The following is a 21,870-nucleotide window of genomic DNA, read 5'->3' on the forward strand; positions in this document are numbered from 1 at the left end:
GGGAATGGGACAACTCACCATGGCCAACTCATTGCAGCCAGATCACTGTGGTCAATTTGGCATGGCCAAGTCACCATGGGACAACTTGCCACTAAGGATTCACTTAGTTCCTTTTATTTTTGTTGACCACATTTTCATCAAAATTATTTTATATCTTGTATCAAAGGGAATCATTCCTATGACTACCAGCTTTTGTAATGCTTTGATGAATAATAAAAGGAACTAATCCTTCACTGAATTGTCCTGTGATAAATTGCCTTGTGGCGAGTGGGCCATGGCAAGTTATCCTGTAGCAAGTTGGCTGCAGTGAGTAGACCACAGCAATGTTGGCTGTGGCAAGTTGGTCATGGCACATAGGTCACAGCACATTGGCCACAACGATCTGTCATAGACCCTCCAGATTGCAATCTCAGCTGAGAAGAAAGGAAAATCTGCAGACCTGCAAACTGGATTCTATCGTGTTGTAACAAGAACCTGCAGAGAAAAAGAAGCATGCAAATAATTTTTGGCAATATAAAATACTTGGTACTTGCATCTTTATCACCTTTCACAGAGAAGCACACCATTTCCTATCATGTAATCCAGTTGTAAATAGGGTCCTGAACTCTACAGGTTATTAAACAGTGTTGGAAGTTAAAACCCACCCCTCTCCTAGGAAAATGAAATATTTTAGAATATGCTAAAAAGGCAGAATATTTCCCCTGAAAGAGAAGTAGAAACTCAAGAGAGGCAGAAACTCACCCCACCCCCCATCACTTTGTTAATGCCTGCCCCAGTCTATTTTACATAACAAAGATCTACTGCAGGCAGAGTCATAATAGGAATTGCCCAAAGCCCTTCCATTACATCATCATCCAGCAAGACTCAACCAAGTCCGGGACTCAGGACAGCCTATAGAGTTGCCCCTGCATGACCCCATGGGAGTCTGACAACCAATCAGAATACAAGCTCAAATTCAAACACAACAGAGGACTCAGTATCTCTCCCCCGTTTTTCTGCCTAGGAACCCATCCTGTTCATCAATGAACCGTCTTTCACCATGTTTCCAGTGTCTTTCTTCCCCACTTGGAACTGAACCCAGACAGATATTTCTTCCAACAATAGCAATAGCACTCAGACTTATATACTGCTTCATAGTACTTTACAGCACTCTCTAAGTGGTTTACAGCATCAGCATATTGCCTCCAACAATCTGGGTCCTCATTTTACTGACCTTGCAAAGGTGGAAGGCTGAGTCAATTTTGAGCAGGTCAGGATCAAACTCCTGGCATTGGAATGCAGAATTAGCCTGCAGTACTGCATTCTACCCACTGTGTCATCATGGCTCTTAAAAATAAGCTTATACATTGCAGAAGTCCCAAACGGAAAATATAATTATTATTTTTCCAGAAGAATGTTATAAGGTTAATCAAATTTAGGGTGAATATAACACAAAAATATTTAAAGTCACTATGCAAACTATCAAAGAGCAATAATCTGTGAGAATTCAGCACATTCAATTCTGTTCAGCAAAGCAAAGGGTTCAGAGAGCAGAGTATTCAATTCAGTGAGAGAAAGATAAAGCAGGAGTTGAGAGACTAGCAGAGAGAAACATTCACTTCACTCAGGATTTAATTATAAGCAAGAGCACAAAGAAAACAGGCACTTGCCACAACAAAGAACACCAGAATTGTGTGGAGATTTCCTACCCCACCAAAGAAGGAGAGACATACAGTACATAGGCACACATAAATAGTGCTAAGGAGGAACATCTTTTACATAGGCTTTCTTTGTGAGTGGAGCATAAAATAGGAAAATATTTCTGAGTGGAAGAGAGGGAGAAATGAGTCATCATCACTTTGCAGCTTGTGCAGAGTTCTTGTCTTTCAAGGACACTTTCAGATGGATGCTATAACAGTTCTGATAGGGCAAAAGATAATGGAGCCTGGAGTAGATACTAAGAGCTTTTTTTGTCAAGGATCTTTGGTTAGGTTGGCTCAATCTGCTTCTTGGAGTCCTGAAATCACAGGTCTTCTGGAGCCAGGGCATCGGACTCAAAGACTAGATATTGATATACTGCTTCTTTCTCTGATTCTGGATGTCTGATTCTCGATTCTGATCTTCTGAAACCCACTAGATCTTCCAGGCTGTGAAAACCAATGCAGCATAGCTAAATTGAGGAACCAGAAAGTGGTGTTTCTAAAGTTTTAAGAAGGGAACATACCAGAAAGGGTTTTTATTTTAATTCCATCAATTTTCCTTGGGCTGCACTACAAGGCCAAACCAGTGAAGGGTATTGACAGGCCTCAGACTGTTTGATGACAGCAAGGGGAGGCTGAAATCCAGACTTCAAAATGTCCCCCCACCCCACCCCGAGCTGAACTATAAAGTGGCAAGTGAGAAGGTAAGTTCAAGACTGATGCAATTCTCCTGAGTGACTTCAGTTATGGATGGAGACCCACTCTGGTGTAGTGGTTAAGATACTGGCTTCAAAACCAAGAGACTGTAAGTTATAGTTCTGCCTTAGGGGCTGAAACCCAGCGGGGCAATTTTGGACTGGCCATTCTCTCTTTGTCTAACTCAGAAGATTGTTCTTATGGGAAAAGAGACAGGAGCATTATGTATGTTTCCTACCTTATGTTGCCCAAATATAAAACTCAGATAGAAATCTAATAAATATAAAAAGGGAACATGAGGTGGGGTTTTAAGTCTGCTTTTACAGAAATACCCACCCCGAGGCAATCAATTTACCAGTATAGGTATCCTACCTGTAAAAAAATGGAGAAGAAAAGGAGAGGTCAATACTTTTTGCTAAGAAGACATAAAAATGAGGAAAAGATTGGGCCAAGTGATGCAGATTGAGTTAATAGCTTTTTTTTCCATTTTTTTCAATAAAGATTTTGAAATTTGATGAATCTGAAAAAATTCTCCAGACGCCCTTTTATTATCAAAACGGATTCCAAGGAATAGCGATGAATCACCGACTAACGAAAGAAATGCTCCAGAGAATTCATGTTTCTGGTAAAATTATCTTGTGAAAGTGTCCTTTTGCTACACCTACCTCTGCTTTACCAAGGTCCAAGCAATGCTGCTGATTGGAAAAGTTTAGGATTATGTCTGCTTAATCTTGGCTTAGAAAGGTCAGAGCAATTAGCATTCCCGATAGCTGTTAGGACTGCTGAACATAGAAGCCCTGGAAGGGGCTCTTCTCTTACACCCTGCTTTCTGCAAACAGGAGTCCTTTTCCTAATCAGGTTTCTTGTCCAACAGAACAAGACAAAGTAATATCCCATATCTGGGCAAAGAAGTTAAGGGTGAGGGTGGAAGCTGTCATCCTATCTTCACACTCTGCAGGCGACATAAAAAGATGTGGCTTTCTTCTCAGCAGCATTCTTTACAATAAAAGAGAAAACAGCAGTCTAAGGAGCTGAATGGCATTCTGCCTCTGACCTCAAAGAGAAGGAAAAACCCATCCAGGAGGTAGTTAAGAAGAAAATGTGCATCTGTGCTTAATATTGCATCCATATATCATATTCCTCACCCAACCCTTTGTAAAAATTGCAGCTTCTTCCTACATTTTCCTAAACATTCTTTACTTACCAATAGCCTGGATGATAACACTGGCTTATTCTACAGGGTTTTTCTACAAGTCTTTTGTCTCGGTCCTGGGTTAAATGGCATATTCAACATCCTGCCATCATTGGCCTGCTTTTTGCCACAAACAGAGAAGAATCCAGGGGTGAGATTCAAATTTTTTAACAACTGGTTCTGTGGGTGTGGCTTAGTTGGTAGGCATGGCTTGGTGGTCATGTTATTGGCTGGGCATGGCCAACACAATATCACTCACATCAAGGCATGCATCTCCTCGCCTGGCCTCTCATGACTGTGGGGATGCTGCAAAAGTCATAAGTGTGAAAAATGGTCATAAGTCACTTTTTTCAGTGCCACTGTAACTTTGAATGGTCACTCCACACAAGCAAAGTACTAGCAAAGGAGGGGGAAAAAACTCCAGAGAAGTTCCTGAGACAGGAAGTCTAGTCCTGCCAAGAATGTAATAAGGGTTAACGGAGAGGCAGTTTCTGTAAGCAATACCAGAATGTTTCCTTCCTGCCTTCCTTACAGGATTAGGCCAGTAATTTCTTCTAACAACCGGTTCTCAGAACTGCTTAGAATGTTAACAACCGGTTCTAGAGAATAGGTGCGAACTGGTAGAATCCCAACCCTGTTTAATGCATTGGCACAACATCAATTTTAAATGTTTACAACTCTAGAGAAATGGCTAATTATTTACAGGAAAGACCGCATTGGAAATATTATAACTAGTACCTTTAGCCCCCAATTATATACTAAATAATTTTATATATTAAAAACCTGACATCCAAACAAGTTTACGCTGTGTGTTACCCAATCGAATTTTCTGAGTTTCAACAACCCTCCAAACCATAAATGAACCACACAGACAGTTTTCACAGAAAATATCTATTAAAAAGTAGTTAGCTAATTTGTGGTTCATTGTGACATGCAGAGCCAAACGATATGCCTCTCTCTCAATCATAGGGTCCCTCGGGAGCTTGCTGCTGCTTTTGTCAAAATGACAAATGCTGTCTTGCATCACAAGCTTCATCCTTTTCATATGTGTGCATAATGTGACACACGTGCAACAGGGATAGAGGTTCATATTGTGATACCATAATACTTCTTTTGTTATTGTGCACTACTACCACTCCACCCCATCCCTAAACCTGCACTATCAATTGATGCTAGTGTTGTTTATGTGGAGATTTAAACATTCTCTATATAGCAACATTCTTGACCGCAGGCATCTGAACTAAACAATGATTAGAGATGCAGGTTTGAGAAATATACCAGAAAGGAGAATTATTTACAGACATACTGTAAACACATAGACAAAGGCTACCAGCTAGCTAACTACATTCTAGAGTCAAGGAGAACATGCTCTCTGTGTATGTGCCTAGGAAGAAAGGCAGAAGTATGTGACTTCAGATTTCCAGTCTCTTAAACAAAGAGAAGGAAGATAGCCGAATGATAGACAACAGTGCACAGAATAAATTCTTTATTTTCAGTCAACACCCTACTGCCCCCTTGTGATCAGTAAATCACCAAGTGCAGAAGAGTACTGCTATTGGATTTAGATCTCCAGCATTATTTCAAAATATTGTAAAGTGATGGAAACAATCCTTTTTTAACAAAAGGGGCAATAGTTAATTAAAAAGATAGTCCTAAATGTATTTCAATCTCTCCAAAAGAAAAAAAAACTGTAGAAAAAAACAATTACTACCAACCTGCCTTCCATTGAGGACCTGTATACTGCACAAGTCAAAGAGAGGATTGTGAAAATATTTACAGACCCCTCACATCCTGGACATAAATTGTTTCAATTCCTTCCCTCAAAACGATGCTATAGAGCACTGCACACTGGAAGAACTAGACACAAGATCATTTTCCCCCCCAATGTCATCATTCTGCTGAACAAACAATTCCTTCAACACTGTCAAACTATTTACTAAGTCTGTATTACTATTAATATCAATCCTCTCATCGTTCCTATTACCCATCCCCTCCCACTTGTGACTGTATGACTGTAACTTTGTTGCTTGTAACCTTACGATTTATATTATTTCCTAGTATGATTTGATTGCTTATTTGCACTCTATGACTATCATTAAGTGTTGTACATTATGATTCTTGACGAAGGTATCTTTTCTTTTTATGTACACTGACAGCATATGCACTTGGCCAATAAAGAATTCTGTACAAAAGAAAAAAAATGTGCCTCTCATGGAATATATATTATATAATATGTATTAATCTATTTTCATTATTGTGTTCTGGGCAAATCTCAGGTGAACCTCCTGTATTAATATTATTTTTTATGTAAAACATTTATTTTTAGGTAAACAAAGTATAACATTTCAACTTCACATTTCAACTTCACATTTCAACTTCTAGAAGGGCTGAGGACTATTATTTTTTAAATGAAATTTTGGAATTTCAAAAGAAACAATGTTCCCCATCCCCATTTTGCAAGTGCCCATAATAGTGTCTCTTTTTCCAAAGCATACATATATTTAAAAATAGGCCTAGATACACAATTTCTAGTTGTGCATCTTTTCTATCCTCATTCACTGCCCTGTCCATTAACAAGAAGTTGTGATTAAAATAGGAAGCATTATATTGAATTCTCACGAGCAGATGGAACTGTCATATTCTCTTTTTCTCCATCTCTTATTCATGTCACTGGTTCCTATTGAATGGGAGCAAAGAACACAAGATAGTGTGCCTAAAAGCCATAGAAGTAATGCCCTATATCACATCCAATTCAACCTTTACATGGCTATGGCTTTCCATTAGCAGTTGGTTTTCAGGTTAATTAGATTAGTTAGATAAGATTAAGACTAATGTACTTGGGTCATGTATATGGAAAAATTAGCTTTACTGAGCAGGTACAATTTCTAGATTTTGTTTTGTTGTGTCTTTTGCTCCTTCTGTGTGCTTGTATAAAAAACTACTTGATTAGACCAATGGGACTATAAAAATATAATGATTAAATCAGTAAAATCTAGGAAAATTGAGGTGATATAGATGTTATTAGGCTAAATCCATTTGAAGATTCAGTCAGATTAATCAACCAATATGGGCCTATTTCTCCCACAGGAGAGTCTCCCATAAAGAATAGGAAAGAGCCCCTGTTTTCTGAGAAGAAACAAATAAATAATTTTAGTCCTCTTATTTTTTTAAAAAGAAAATCTATTGCATATAAATGATTCCATTCTTTGAGATATACAGACCCCTTGGTAAGTATAAGACAGAAAATGTTTTCTACAATAATCAGGTCCATATTTTTCAAAAGCACTAAGAAATTTTAGAGATGATATTCTACACTTTCTCTGTTTTCTAAAAATGCCCACTTCTGGATCCTTCCTTTTTGGAAAAACCAATTTAATGAGCCGGGCTTTCACACAAACCACTTCCCATTTCATCATCATCTTCATCTCAAGACAACTCTCACATCTGTTTGCTTTTTGTTGGTTTGGTGAGAGCAAACTGTCCAACAGCTACAGTGCAAAAAATAGAAGTTGACATTTTATTGGGTCTGCCTTTCTGTGTTCTGCTTGCTTTACTAGCTTCCGCAATGCTAAACTTGTCCGGGAACACAGAGACATCCTTCCTGTTCACATATGGTCTTCGTGCTGGGAGAAAAAAACCCCTGGAAATAAGTTGCTTTCTGGAGGAAATAAATTATTAATCAGAAGCTATTAATCCAATATTATAAAATCATTGTCCAAAACAGTAAGTGCACAATAGAGCAAAGTAAGAAGCTAGCAATTTTTGTTGGCCAGTAACCCATCCCAAGGGTTTAAGTCTCACAATGCAGCCATACATCACACCAATATTTTATATGAGATTTTAGTGAAATCTCATGTGATTTTGACTCACAGAATGTCGGTAGTCCTGCATAAAATCTTGGAAATGACAAGATTTGGGTAGTTTTTTCTTTGACAGTGAGAAGGTTTTCTGGGGAGTCATGGTGTTGATGATGCTCATTGATTAGCAAAATGTTATGGGATGACTCTTTTTAAAAACATTTCTAAATTGTTAAGATTTCTATCAATCCTAGTATCAGAACTTTCATCCAAAGATGGTTGATTGATGGCAAATCTTCAAAAATAAGGCCATTTTCTTACTTTCAGAATTATTTTTTGAAGATGGTAATATCAGCACTCCTTAAAAAGCCCAATTTCACATATTTGAGAGCTTTTGAATTATTCAAAACAGAAAGTAATTCATTCAACTGTTTCTACTTGTAGCAACTGAACATATTTACTCATTTTACATTCTGCATTTTACATTTTACATTCCAGCAGAACAGCCTTTGAACAGCAACTGTCACCCAGGAAGATTGTGCTACAAATCAATAAAAGAATGGCAGTTATTCAGGGGAAGTTTAGCTTTTGCAGCAATCCGAACAGTATCAACTAATAACAAGAAATGAAAATGATTTGAAAAAAATCAAATCAATATGATTCATAATTCTTATAGTGTAAACCTATATTAAAACTAATATCTTGCTGACCCATTGATTTGAATGGGGATATCTCCCAAGCAAATGAATCCAGCTTAACTGATAAAACTAATAAAAAAGAAACACAAACTTAGATAAAAGATCACAGCTTAGGTTTAGAAACCACATAACAACACTGGGCAACAGGACCTTGGGAAGAGTGAGTTTCAATAGCTGGGGGTGGGGCAAACAGTAAGGATTAGCTAACTTTAAGCAATTTAGGACCTTTGACCCCAGTGGCACTCCAATCTCAAGAAGCAATAGGCAGTTTTCAATAGTTGTATAGGTTTATTGATGCATAGGTCCATATAATTGCCCCTTTAATAGACTTCTTCATTCCAGCACAAGCTAGATAGAGCTATCCAGAACTACCTTATCACTAAGGTAAATAAAGAGATATGATTTGTTAGTTACACAGTTTCTAAAATAAATTTGACCCATGGCTCCTCATTTGCATATTCATGTCTTCAAATCATCAGAAAAGAATGGTAAAATAAGAAATGTGAAAGAAAAGAACATAGAACAAGACAGAAATATATCCAACTTAGTGGAACAAAGAAAACTGAATTAATCAACCTTTCCACCTTTTTCTTTTCTTAATACTATCTGGCAAAACAATGTTGGATTCTGGCCAGCAATTTTCAGTTAATACAGTTCTAGAGAATACTGTGTTACTCCCCTTTTAAATGGAGGAAATTGAGATAAATTTTCTTCTGATCTCTGGAATGATATCTTTGTGTCCTAATATACCATAATTTATCCCTCAAAATGAGCATTTTGGTTTTTGATCTTAATTCTTATGATTTGAGTTTTGGTCTCACTCCTCACAACCATTCCATGACCACTTTTGATAAAATATCCCCTGACCTGGAAGGAATATCTTCCTGGTCATTTTTGCCATGACTTTTAATCCATCTCTCATGAAGCAAATAATTATGGTATTAAATATATTCACATGAGCTACTGATTACATGAAGTCTTTTGGGAGTTGATTGAGTTATATTGTCACATATTGTCTATACCCATCATAGCAAATGGGAAAAAAGTCCTTAGCTATACTTAACCATTGAATTTAGGAGTATCTGAAGAAAAGCCACTAATGATGATCACAGGAAGCAGGCTGGTCCATTTGGTGCAAAGCTACTTTTCAGTAACTCCTGCTCCGGCAGGGAACCCTATACCATTTCAGACAAATGGTTGTCCATATGATGAACTCAGATCTAATGCCCCTTCCAAACCTGGGGAACACTTTTCAATTTCTCATGTTACTTTAGTTCAGAACTTAATCACTAACCTATTAATTACCAAATGGGTCTGGAAGTATTCAAAGCTTGAAAAAACAATCTCTGCTTATCCTAAATTGGGCCTGAAACTTGCAAAGTTTTCAGAGGAGTTACACAATTACTTTCCAAAACCAAAGCAATTATAGTCCCAAAATAAGTAATTCTACAGAAATATATGTTAAAATAAAGGTTGAATAATAAAGTTCAAAATCTGATTAATTAAAATTATCATAGGACCTCCATTTGGCTGTTCCCCAGAGAGAGAGAGGGAGTGGGGAAAGCTGGTCCATAGCTTTCCACACAAATATTTTCAACAGTTTACATATTTGTGTAAAATATCCATCAGGACTTAATAGTGGAATCTCTCCTAAATATATATTTTAGTCTAGATGCAATATGATGAAAGATATGTATGGAAATACATATTGATTTTCACAAAGAATTTTCTGTTGTGGGATTGTGGAATTTGATGTGATTTTATGGGGCAAAACAAGCCTACTCAGGAAATGAAAACAATAAAATATTAACCTATGGCTACATCTGTATGTAGGTCATATACTACCTGTTAAATAAAAGTTTGAAGTGGCCTTTAGATTATTATAAGCAAAACCAAAATGTAGCCCCCCAAAGTACAGTAGACTAAAAAAAATGCTGTATTTGGTATATACTGTATAAGAAGTGGTTCTTGGCTCTTTCCTTAAATTTACTCCAAGTCTTTCAGTTCATTGTAGAGTTTGCTGAGATTCTGCAGTTCCTCTTCAAATAAGGTTGCCTTTTTTCTTATCTCTGAAGCCAGTTCTGCTTTGCCTCCCTTCATCAAATGTTTAGCATCCTGGACAAGGGCATAGGTATCAACCAGGAGAAACAGACCAGCTGATACAGCATTTAACATCCTAGCTCCTTTGGTCATTGCAAGGGTAGGTCCACTGAAAGCTTTTTTAATATCTTTTGAGCTCTTAAATCTACTCCAGGAGCTCCTTCCTGCATTAGCTGCTTGCTTTGCTAAAGTTTTCAGGTGTGTTTGAGCAGTCTTCCATGCCTTTACATTTATTTTAATTTTCTTTGCAACCATTTCCACGTCAGGAACCTTACCAGAAATATTAGAGACAAGGTGTCTGACATTCTTCCCCATCATTCTATTATTTGGGGTCAGCTCAATGCTGGAACATATTCTAAGAGGCTGGACTGACTTTCTTAGGCTCTTCTCACATGCATTCACAAGACCTTCAGCTCTCTTCCTTTCTTTTGAATTGATAATATTCTCATATAAGGCTGCAGAAAGGCCGATTGCTGTGGCTCCTGCTCCCAAGCCAATCCCAGTGGCTGTTAGGATTAAGCTCCCACCTGCTGTGATAGGAGCCAAGGTCAACCCCAGAATGGTCAAGATGCCAGAAGTGGCACTTGTGGAACAGGAAACAAGGCTGGCTGTCGTGCAGCCCTTGTGGATCCTGTCAATGTGATTTGCCACTTCCTGAAGGCAACTGAAGTACTTTTCAATCTCTTTTTTCTGGGTAGGAAATCCTTTCACAAAATCTTCTCTAGCTGTTTCTTCCCAAGGCATCTTTCTTTCCTTTCTGTAAAAAAAAAAATATCAAAGGAATATGTTTGTTTTTAAATTAAATATGATAAACTTTGTGGACTTTTGCCATGTTTTTTCTAAATCATAACTCACATCCAAGACCCGAGTTAAAACAAAATTGAAAGCAAAAGAACCTTTTGACTGTATTTATTTTTTTCCAAAAAATTAGAAGTCTGACTTCTGTGACAGTTCCTCAGACAGACTGTTCTGATTCCCTCCTCTGAAACTGGAAGAATTCTGATTTCAAAGAGATTTGACATTGGGCTCTTTCTTTTGCTGTCTCATCACTCCTTCTGACACCAGGATTTCCCCGTGTTAAAAAGACCTAAAATGAGTCATAGCAGAGATTTTGCAGGCAGCTGACAAAAAATGGATTGAAACACTGAACAAAGGGATTTTTGAAGGGGAAATAAAATCCCTGACAGGACTGGGACAACAGCTGCCCCTCCCCCAATTTCCTTGATCATATGCAAGTAGTAAGCAGAATGAATCTTAGAGTACATCATTTTCAGAACATTCCAAAGAACAGGTAAGGTTGGTTTTTGTTGTCCTTGAATTTTAATCCAGGGAAATTACCTCCAGCAAGCTCTCCAACTCAAATATACTATCTTCAACAAACTAATTTACTTAGCATTAAATAACTTAAACAATGCACCTTACTCCCATCAATATTTAACTAATATCTAAGAAAACAAATATTTAAGAAAAAAGACATGAAACTAAAGAGGGAATGAAAAAGTGGAAAGAGGAATGCAACTACTGAATTCAATCCCATTCAGACCTGGGAAAAAAACCATCAAACACTTTTATCTTGCCATTAATCAATTAAACACTAATTTGTATATTTTCCTAAGTTATATAATGAAGGGATGTATTTAAAAATTCTGAATTGTGCTTTTTTATATTAAATTTTGAGGGAACTTTGTATTGAAATAACGTTTGGTCTATAATAAAGTTAATTAGTTTTAGCCAGGGGTGGGATTCAAATTTTTTAACAACTGGTTCTGTGGGCATGGCTTAGTTGGTGGGCGTGGCTTGGTGGTCATGTGACTGGGTAGACATGGCTTGGTGGTCATGTTATTGGCTGGGTGTGGCCAACTCAATATCACTCACATTGGAGCACGCATCTCCTCTCCTGGCCTCTCATGACTGGAGATACTGCAACAGTCGTAAGTGTGAAAAATGGTCATAATTCACTTTTTTCAGTGCCATTGTAACTTTGAATGGTCACTCCACACAAGCAAAGTACCAGCAAAGGAAGGGAAAAAAAACTTCAGAGATGTTCCTGAGACAGGAAGTCTAGTCCTGCCAAGAATGTAATAAGAGTTAATGGAGAGGCAGTTTCTGTAAGCAACACCAGAATGTTTCCTTCCTGCCTTCCTTACAGGATTAGACCAGTAATTTCTTCTAACAACCGGTTCTCCAAACTGCTTAGAATGTTAACAACCGGTTCTAGCAAATAGGAACGAATTGGTAGAATCCCATCCCTGGTTTTAGCCCAACCCAAGCAATGATGAAAACTACCTATGGTTTGGACTACAGAGGCTAATAAAAGCACAACTTTCATGAAGTGATCATTGGAGATGATAAGGTATTTCAAAGATATTACAATCCAAAATGGTTAATAGTGCACTATGGAATATATATAAAGGGTTGTATTCTGGAGGAATTCTTATCATTGGCAAATTGCAATTAGTTCACAGGGAGTCTTTAAAGCCCTATGTGGCTTGCAATTGGATTATTTGAAGCTTCACCATTTTCCAAGAGTTTCTACTCATCAAATCCAATCTAGCAGAATGGGCTTGCTGCAGATCCTGTCAGCTGGTGGAGACTAGATTCCACCATGAATCCTGCTCTATGGAATATTATCTTTTTGGAGGTTAGCATGATCCCAACCCTAAAATCCCAAATTAGCATTTTGTAAGACCTTAAAAACCCGGCTAGGTTCCCAGAGTGGTTCCTGGAGTGCTGAATATGTCAAGGATCCCATTTCCTGGTTATATTGCTAACTGGCCAACTATCTTGGCTGCTGTGAATATTTATTTGGGAACTTTTTATTGTCTTAAAATGTTTGTGTCTTAACTGAAATATATTTTTAAAATTGTTTAATTATAAGCCTACCAGAGTCATTAACTGAGATGAGCAGATATGCAAATTTAATGAATGAATGAATGATAAAGAAAGAAAGAAATAAGAAATAAGACCTTTTCATACATTCTTGTATACGTTTCAATCCACATGTCAGTAGACCGTATAAGAAAATGGACTGTTTTCAATCTACCCATTTCATTTATGTATTGATGCAAGTATTTTTCCTTCTCACAAATGAAGGCAAATTATAGATGTCCCAGGATAATGTTGCAGGATCCAGTCTGGGTGCTGTTCTTTGCTCGAGAGAAGTTTCCTGAAGAGCTTCTGTCTAGCATGAGTCTGAGAGCTCAGAAGACAAATATCTCGTCCTGATGACTGACCCAGACTGAATCCTGCAGCTTTCCTTTTTTCCAACATTTTATTTATTAAAGTTGATGCTTACAAAAAATAGGTGACAAAAAAAATCTCTGAGCTTAAGTATCTTACTATTTGTTTGACTAACCAATTGAAATTCCTGCTGCAGAATGTCTCTCCCTCTCCCTCTCCCTCTCTCTGCAGAACAAACTGGAAAATTTAAGACATGCTTTTTTAAAAAATAAAAAATCACAAGTCATTTACATGCAGCTATTATCTGTTTACTGCTGAAACCTTCCCTTTGGTGGTTCTTTAATGTACATTTTCTATTAGTAGAGATTAATGGCTGTGCTCCAGGGGAAAAGCAGCTAATTTGGGGGCAGTCAAAATTAAGATGCAGAGCAAATTGGTTGTCAGTGTTATATATTCACCTGGAACAGTGCCAAATCAAAGTGACTGCATAGAACTCTGGCTAGCTCTTGTAAATTTTCTACAACATTGTAGTTTGAATTGTTAAAGCTGCTATGTCACACACAGACGTGTTTGTTTTAAAGTGTCACATTCATGATTTGCCACATATGTACAACATCCATAGCATTTCTTCTGAGCCATTTTCAGAGCATACATAGCTATTCTCTTTTATGTATATGTCTGAAAAGAATGATTGTCAACTGTTTTGTTTGAAATTAAAATGAGATGTGCTCATGCTGCTCTATTAAAGGTAATCATTCTAAATGCAATAGCAATAATTACATGCCTTATTTCCCTTCTCTCCTTGCCTCCTTCCACCCCACCCCCCCTTTCAAAACCACTGAGAAACGTACATCCACAATGCATATTTTTCTAAAGGACTCCTATGGCAGTGATTTTTGTTGAATTAGTTGGTATGACACAACTTCTCTTTCTTGCTAGGACTAACATTCACCCACCCTCCCTCTATACAGTTTCTGTTCCTTGAAAAGAGTATGATGATAGGGGGAAAAAATGGTGGAGTTTGGAATCTCTCAGGCTGATCCATGAGTAAACAGTCTGAATTCAGGGATATAATAAGGAAGGACATGCTGGCAAAATTGTTATATTCAGCAAACCCCCACTAATAGCATTTTAAAGAAAAGTTAAAGCCACATAGCTGATTTTTAGTTGAAAAAAAAAAAGCAGGAATAAATACTTGCTGCTGCTGTGTAGCAAAATATGATTTCGTTTTGTTTTTTCCCCTCTTGGAATGGAGGTCAACAAGGATCAAGTTTATTTTTAAATAACATTAGAGAGCAGTAATAACATAGAGAGCAGTAGTATCTTTCTCCTGATTGCTATTTTTTCTGTTTTGCATATAACATGCATATATTCTTGGTTGATCAGAAATTGATTCCTTTCTGGATTATAGAGGGCTAACAGTATAATACAGGGATGTCAAACTGGATTTCTTTGAGGGCTGGATCAGCATTGTAGTTCTCCGTGGGCTGGCAGGGTGGGTGGGGGGGGGAGAGGTGGGGCGGATGCCTCCTGCAGCACCCTGCTGTCCAAAATGGGGTGTGGCCCCCTTTGCCCCATTTTTGGCCTGAACGGCCTTCTGCAGCACTTTTGAGCTACTAATTCTGAACCACTTATCCAGACCTGGAAATAGGCTTGAGGTCAGTTTTCTGTAGGATTTGCATAGATGACTTAAAGAGAAGTTAGAAGATCTGAAGATGGTTTATGTTTGAAGGGTGGCCTATTTCAAGATAAAGTACTTTAAGACTCCTTTGAATGGGTCCCAGAAATTGCCCATCAGCGGTGAAGACTATACAGCAGACAAAGCAGGGTGGGGAAAAAAATTAGTGTATATCAATTTTATATCCTTATTTTTTTAAAAAAAGTGTTTCATGGTTCCTTTTATTCAATGTCGTAAGCTACTTAGAGTTGCCTTTGACGAGATAGGCAGCATACAAGTTTCATAAATAACTAAATATACAGTAGGGCATAAGATGCACAAGTCTTATCTTGGTTACCTTGCGAGTTCAATTATATTTTGTAGGCCTAGCTGCTGTTCACAGTTTGGTTTGTCCACCAAAATTTCTGTGACTTCCAGTATGCCATCATTCTCTAATTCTAAATCGGGACAAAACAAACATCTTGTTATACATCTTGTTATCTTAATTCTTGATAAGAGGATACAAAGGTTAACAATAATGCTTTGAATTTGCAATGTTTTAAATTTGGCTCAGCAATTAATTCTCAAGCTAGGTGTAGGAATATGAATCAACAATTACAAGAGTGCCACTGAACATAGCAAAAACATTTTCATCACCATGATTAATCCACCCACATAAAAGACTTGGAATAAAAACATACAGAATGTTTTACTACCAGTTCTGTGGGCGTGGCTTGGTGGGCATGGCAGGGGAAGGATACTGTAAAATCTCCAGTCAGAGGTGGTATTTTCCGGTTCTCAAAATTTCTACTACCGGTTCTCCAGAACTGGTCAGAACCTGCTGAATACCACCTCTGATACAGATCTTTGGTTTTAGGTAGGCTTAGCTAAAAAACAAAAAGCTACTACAGTTAATATGACATCCATTATATCATTGAACATATAATTTGGAAAGTGGTAAATAGAAGCATCTGGAAGAATGATGGAGGAGAAATGGAAAAGGAAAAATTGACTGGAGGAGGGGGGAAGAGGGACAAAGTGGAAAGAATGTGTTACTTTGAAGCTAGAAGTTGGAAAACTAAGTGAAGGAAAAACTAAGTGAAAACTAAAAGAAGGCCTTTTAGAGGACACTATTGTCACAGTTGGACAATAACGTATAGCAAGAAGGTTGGATAGAAGAAAGAGGCAGTTAAGAAGAAATAACCAAAAGATTGTTGAAAGGACCTGTTGAATCTGTAATTATTGCTAGCCTATTAGGTAACCTTGCTAATAGGACATTGCTCCTTCACAGTCTGATGCTGAATCTAACAAGACTTGGCTAGATGAGTATAAACAGGTTTTTAATATGAAAGTTGCAATGGCAGGAAAAGAGAGATGGCACTAATATTCTGCGAGGCTCTGTTGGTAACTAGATGATGTTTGTAAATAACCAGATGAGATGATTTGTTTGTAAAGTTGGACACTAGTGAAAAATTGGGAATTTTGCTGGTGTGTGTTCCCTCTGTTGCACAGGTAAATTTCTCCCAGAATTCTTATCAACAGGCTAATGGTGAATTGCCCATATTTGTGTGTTCGGGGATATCAGTGTTAATTTGGCCTTACTGTTTCATAATGATTACAGTGTGATTGACAATGGATGATTTGCATTTATATTTTGATGGGTGCTTATAAAGAAGCTATTTTTATCATTTCAAGAGTTAGCTCTTGAAACATGTTTGGTTCTAGTTTGGACTAAGGAATGTATACACTATATTTCTTTTCCATTGTTTAGTTTGGCATTTATCCCTCAGCTTGCCTTCTACAGAATGTCAGGAAAAACAGATATTTCCCCCAACTCTTAGTCAGTAGCTGAAATTTTTAAACAGGTGATATCATGCCTATAATGGATTCAACAATGGATTTTCCCATTTAAATCAAATGGGGAGACAAATTCCTTGTGTCCAATGACACTTGGCTAATAATTCTATTCTGTTCAGTTCAGTTCTGTTCAGTTCTGTTCAGTTCTGTTCAGTTCCATTCTGTGCATTTCTTAAAATTATGACTTTAAAAACTCACCTGCATAAACCTGATTTTCTTCTGAGGCCATTGTCAACAGCACCATGTTGAAAATTCTTCTCAAATTCTTCTAACATTTGATCACTGGACAAGAAATGGAATGCAGAAAATTGCAGTGCAGTAAAAGCCTTATTGGTTAAATTGTCATGACTTTAATGGTTACCTCTTTTTAATCATCAAGGGCATTTTCTCTAAGAGGGAAGCTTGCACAAATGTAATTATATTGCATTATCTCTTACATGTGTTTTTTTTTACAATAGCAACAACAGTTTATATTTAGCCATATAAAGCCATATCACAATACAAAAAATTGAATAAACCTATCCATGACAAATATCTAAAAATATTAAACTCAGATGTGCTTTCCAGTCTTAGATTTAGCGCAATCAGATCTACATGATTCTCAATTATGCTCAATTATGCTGTTTCATTCAAAAAGAAGGAAAATTTAAAACTAATATTTGTGCTCTGACCAGACATAAAATATATTGTTTTAATATATGAGTTTCAGTGAGCCATTTTTGTTCAAGATATATATACAACTGGCACTCAAATATGTGCTATATTTTCAATCTCTGGTACAATTTCTAGATACATAATTTCCCACCAATAATTACCACATGCCCTATATAGAAAATTCTCAATCTGTTTTAACTGCAGCTGTTATTTGTGCCCAGTGTACTCAAGTGACATGATTGACATGTTTAAAACTCCATACTTTATCCCCATGTAAAGGTACAAATATAACTTTAGCTTTGTACATCTTGATAAATAGGCCTACAGATCCTAGGTGACAATGATTTACTAATTTTAATAGTGAATTCATATGTGCGCTCCTATCCAAGTGAGCTCCTATCCTGATGACCCAGTCTCAGAAAAGGTTGCCTAAGAAAGGAAAGATATTCGGTTACTCTATTGGTGTTCCATCCAAAAAACTTCCACGTCTGTTATGCGTTTTTCCAATGATGTTTGGAATTTTTGACTTAGACTTGGAGACAGCAGAATAGAAGAGAAAGAACTGGGTTAAAATCACAAAACAAAAAGATCTGCAGATAAACATAGAATGGCTGTGGCAAAAAGGGAGCAAAGGGACTCCTGATAATAATAGACATGTTGGGTGCAATCCCAACTGCAGCACCACTTGAACACCATCTGCACTGACAAAATCAGCAGCAGTCAACTGCCAAAGGTACCTTTACCTAGAACAGCTTACACCCTGTGACGATACCTGTAACACCATCAAAAACATCTGTATATTCCAGGTCCGTAAAATTGCCAAGTCCAGTTTAAACATCTGGCTGACTCTATTTCATTGAAGGCATTTAAATGGGAACAATTTGTTATAAGAAATACATTTGTGCACTTACAAAAAATTAATATTTTAACATCCCTTCCAACTCACTATTTTAAGATTATAAATGCATGATATTTTTTAGTTTGGAGATCCTGTATCTTTTTTTTTTAGTCTACTAAGATCAAAACTATTGACTATAATGTTTACTAGGGCTTTACAGGCTACTCCAACTTTTACACATTTATATCGTCCCCCATTTCTCTGTTACTTAGGCAATAACAGTTATTGCCTAAGTTACGCAAGACATTTATTTATGAGTCAGCCCTGCAGAGCTTGTAAAAAAATCTTTTCTAAATAGAAAAGCATTACATTATTATTTCCCTTGTTTTATTTTATTTTTTTAATCTAAATCCCCTCCCTTCATTCAGAACCCTGATAATTTGGGGCACTGTTTTCTTATATTACATTTAGAACATAAAAATAAACTTCATATTTCTTTATTGACATCTAGTTTATCAAAATGAAAAGGATCAATCAAAATTTGAATGCTTACCTTTCTAACTTGCCTAGATGACCCTCTCAAATGCATTGAGAAGCTTCTCTGGGATTGGCTGGAATTTCTGAGGAATGACTAAAACAGGGAATAGAAGTTGGTTTGTAAAGAGATTCCAGGTTTGCTCAAGCAACAAACAAGCTCATTGTGTCATCTCGTTTGTTCTTCCCTGCTGCCTCAACCTAGAACTGTCAAATTCCAATTGGATAAGAAATACCAAAGGATTTCAGGACTACAGCTCCCAATTGCCCCCAGCCAGTGTGGCTAATGTAGAGGAATGCTGGGAGTTTGGATAGATTTTCTGGTTGTTTGGGATAGATTTTCTGGTTGTTTTTATTTTTATAGTATGTATGTTAGAAAATGCATAGGGATTCTGTAATAAGTAATGTGGATTTAGCTACACGTATTTGCTTACGTCTAGTTCAGGCAGAGTTCACTTTTAGAACATCTAGGGCTCTTTACAAGGAACATTTTTGAAGAAAAAGAAGCAAAATTGGTGTCCTTAACCTCAGAAAAGTGTATCCATTTTATTTACCTATTTCCCCCAACCCCACACTAGACAGGGCTACCCCTTAAAGTTGATAGACTTCAGCGTTGAGTTCAGGCAATAGAAAATGCGCAGCAGTCCTAATAACTACTGGGCAATTCATGCAAATAGATGTCACAATAACCAAAAGTTCCTTTGTGCAGGCTGGCCCTGTAATAACAGAAATCTTGTCACTTTTATGAATCAGTTTAGAAGGCTTAATGCATTAAATCAGAGTAGTAAAAATAGCTGCCACTTACTTTTAATTGCTCCCTGTGTGTACCAACCTGGGTGAAGGTCTCCACAAACACATCTCATTTGACATGCATACATTTTGCTCATGGGAAATTGAGGTTCAAGGTGATAGCAATTCCAATCCTGTTAATCAAATGTTAATTAGTCCTCCTGCCACCTTCTTGTTGTTGACTTTCTGAAAATTGAGACAACTTTGCCCTTCTTATCCCATAGAAGCAGATGAAAAAAAGATCCATCTCCTTTCATCACATTACATGACACAACATTAAAATAGGGTCATAAATTATTCCTGAATAATTTTGCAATGAACATGAGAATGCTTCATTTGCTGTTTTTTTTCCTTTAAAGCCACTAGATGGCATACATTATGTACAAGAGATCCAAGGCCGGGTGTAGTAGCACTAAAATAATAGTTGATACCTTCTTGTGTGACCAGGCAGTGGTGTTTTTGTCTTTTTTATGAGTTAGGGTTACATGGGGTATTAACTGGGGAGGCTGGTGTTTGAATTTATTTTCTGAAAAGGAAACTTTTCAGGAGGGTGGGCTTGAGGTTTTCAATGTACGTTTTTTTAAAAAAAAATGATACACTTATTTTAGTCCATGGAAATAAAGACACATAAAAATGTGTTGGTTTGCCACTGGATTTTGGCAATACACTCTTAGAATGGTGGAGTTCAATTCTTCAATTCCCATAATAGTTGAGCCAAATACCAGGTATGCATTGAAAAGGTTAGTGAAAGAACTGGCACCATATCATGTACACAGCCTGCTTTTGAACTCCAAGTGGGTCTGACAAAAGGTTATATTGTAAACAATTCTTTGAGGGTACATAATGCCAACAAATAACAAGGCTGTAAGGGGAGAGGGATAAAAGTAGCATCCAAATACATAGGAGTATCAGGGGTGTCTAAGTGGTCAAAATATCAAGATGGCAACATTGTGGCCTATTAAAGTGGGCAAAGCTTCAACCATAGCATTATGACTGCCATCTTGATTTTTTTTTTTATCATATCCTGAAGGCAGGTCTAGGAAAACTCACTGCCATAGGCTCACTACCATTGGCTCACCCTGTTCGCCTCATCTGGACCACCTCAATTCAGGGCAACTTGTTGTGGGATAATTTCTTTTATTAGTTACATATATAATGTAATGGGAGACTGCTGGAAGCAAGTGGAACCTCCTCTTCCTCCTTCTCTTCCTCCGCAGCTCAGACTAGAAAAAAAAATCAGGGAGGACAAAGGGGGAAGGGGAAGACGAATTTTTCCCTGACCAGAAAAAAAATCACATGGGAGAAAGTCACACACATTTTCATATACAGGAATTTCTGCCACAGAATTCAATGGGTATTGGCTGGGAGGGATAAGCTGGATCTAGGAGGGAGAGAGGACGGAGAAGGAGCTTCCATTTACCTTTGGCATTCTCCTGCAATGATTTGTCCTGCAATGAGTTGCCCTGGGTGAGCCGGCCATGGCGACCCAACGGCAGTGACCTGGCAGTTGCAACGCAGCTGCAGCGAGTTGTCCCATTCTGCCTGCACACAGCCTTGGGATAATTGTACACTGATTTTCCATCGTCTTGTTTTAAAAGAGATAAGATTTGGTGGGTTAGTATGAAAAACAATGTACTGTATGTGAGCTAAACAAACAACAAAGCACTCTTCACCTCCATGAATGAACACTCACAACGTCCTGTAGTTTTGAATCCAGTATAGTTGCCATTTTCAGTTTACCGATTCCACTATCTGCTGTTATTGTAAGTTTTAAATTCCAGTTTCTATAAACCCCAGATAGCAGCTGCTCCAAGTCTGAGCAACAAGATAAGTCATGTTAATAAGCCATATGTGACAAAAGGTAAGATGGCAACTTGTGGGCATAATATTTATTTATTTATTTTATTTATTTATTTGGTCTGTCAACTGCTTACAAGATAATAAGTATAAGTAAAAACATAGTTATGAATACATGGATACATATAAGAAAAATAAAAAAAATAAAAGAAACAATAGGACAGGGACGGTAGGCACGTTGGTGAGCTTATGCATGCCCACTACAGACCTCTTAGGAAAGGGGGGAGGTCAATAGTAGACAGTCTAAGGTTAAAGGGTTTGGGATTTGGGGAAGAAACCACAGAGTCAGGTAGAGTATTCCAGACATTGACCACTTTGTTGCTGAAGTCATATTTCCTGAAA

General features: G+C 37.4%; 1 protein-coding gene across 1 annotated transcript; it reads right to left on the reverse strand.

Annotated features, from left to right (window-relative positions):
* Positions 1-10,003: 10,003 nt before the first annotated feature.
* Positions 10,004-17,100, reverse strand: LOC113438103 (apolipoprotein L3-like). Its single transcript, XM_026703333.2, has 3 exons — positions 17,055-17,100; positions 15,358-15,457; positions 10,004-10,919 (listed from the first exon to the last, which is right to left on the reverse strand). Exons 1-3 carry the CDS (start codon positions 17,098-17,100, stop codon positions 10,049-10,051), a joined length of 1,017 nt encoding a protein of 338 aa, XP_026559118.1. The 3' UTR covers positions 10,004-10,048.
* Positions 17,101-21,870: the final 4,770 nt, after the last annotated feature.

This window comes from Pseudonaja textilis, chromosome 5, assembly GCF_049901715.1.
Source record: "Pseudonaja textilis isolate UNSWEBS1 chromosome 5, rPseTex1.2, whole genome shotgun sequence".
Lineage (NCBI taxonomy): Eukaryota > Metazoa > Chordata > Lepidosauria > Squamata > Elapidae > Pseudonaja > Pseudonaja textilis.

Coding starts and splice junctions, on each gene's coding strand:
- LOC113438103 (XM_026703333.2), bottom strand. CDS start 17,100: ATGGTGCTGTTGACAATGGCCTCAGAAGAAAATCAGGTTTATGCAG. Junction 15,458..17,054: donor AGAAAATCAGGTTTATGCAG/GTGAGTTTTTAA, acceptor GTCCCGATTTAG/AATTAGAGAATGATGGCATA. Junction 10,920..15,357: donor AATATAATTGAACTCGCAAG/GTAACCAAGATA, acceptor TTTTTTTTACAG/AAAGGAAAGAAAGATGCCTT.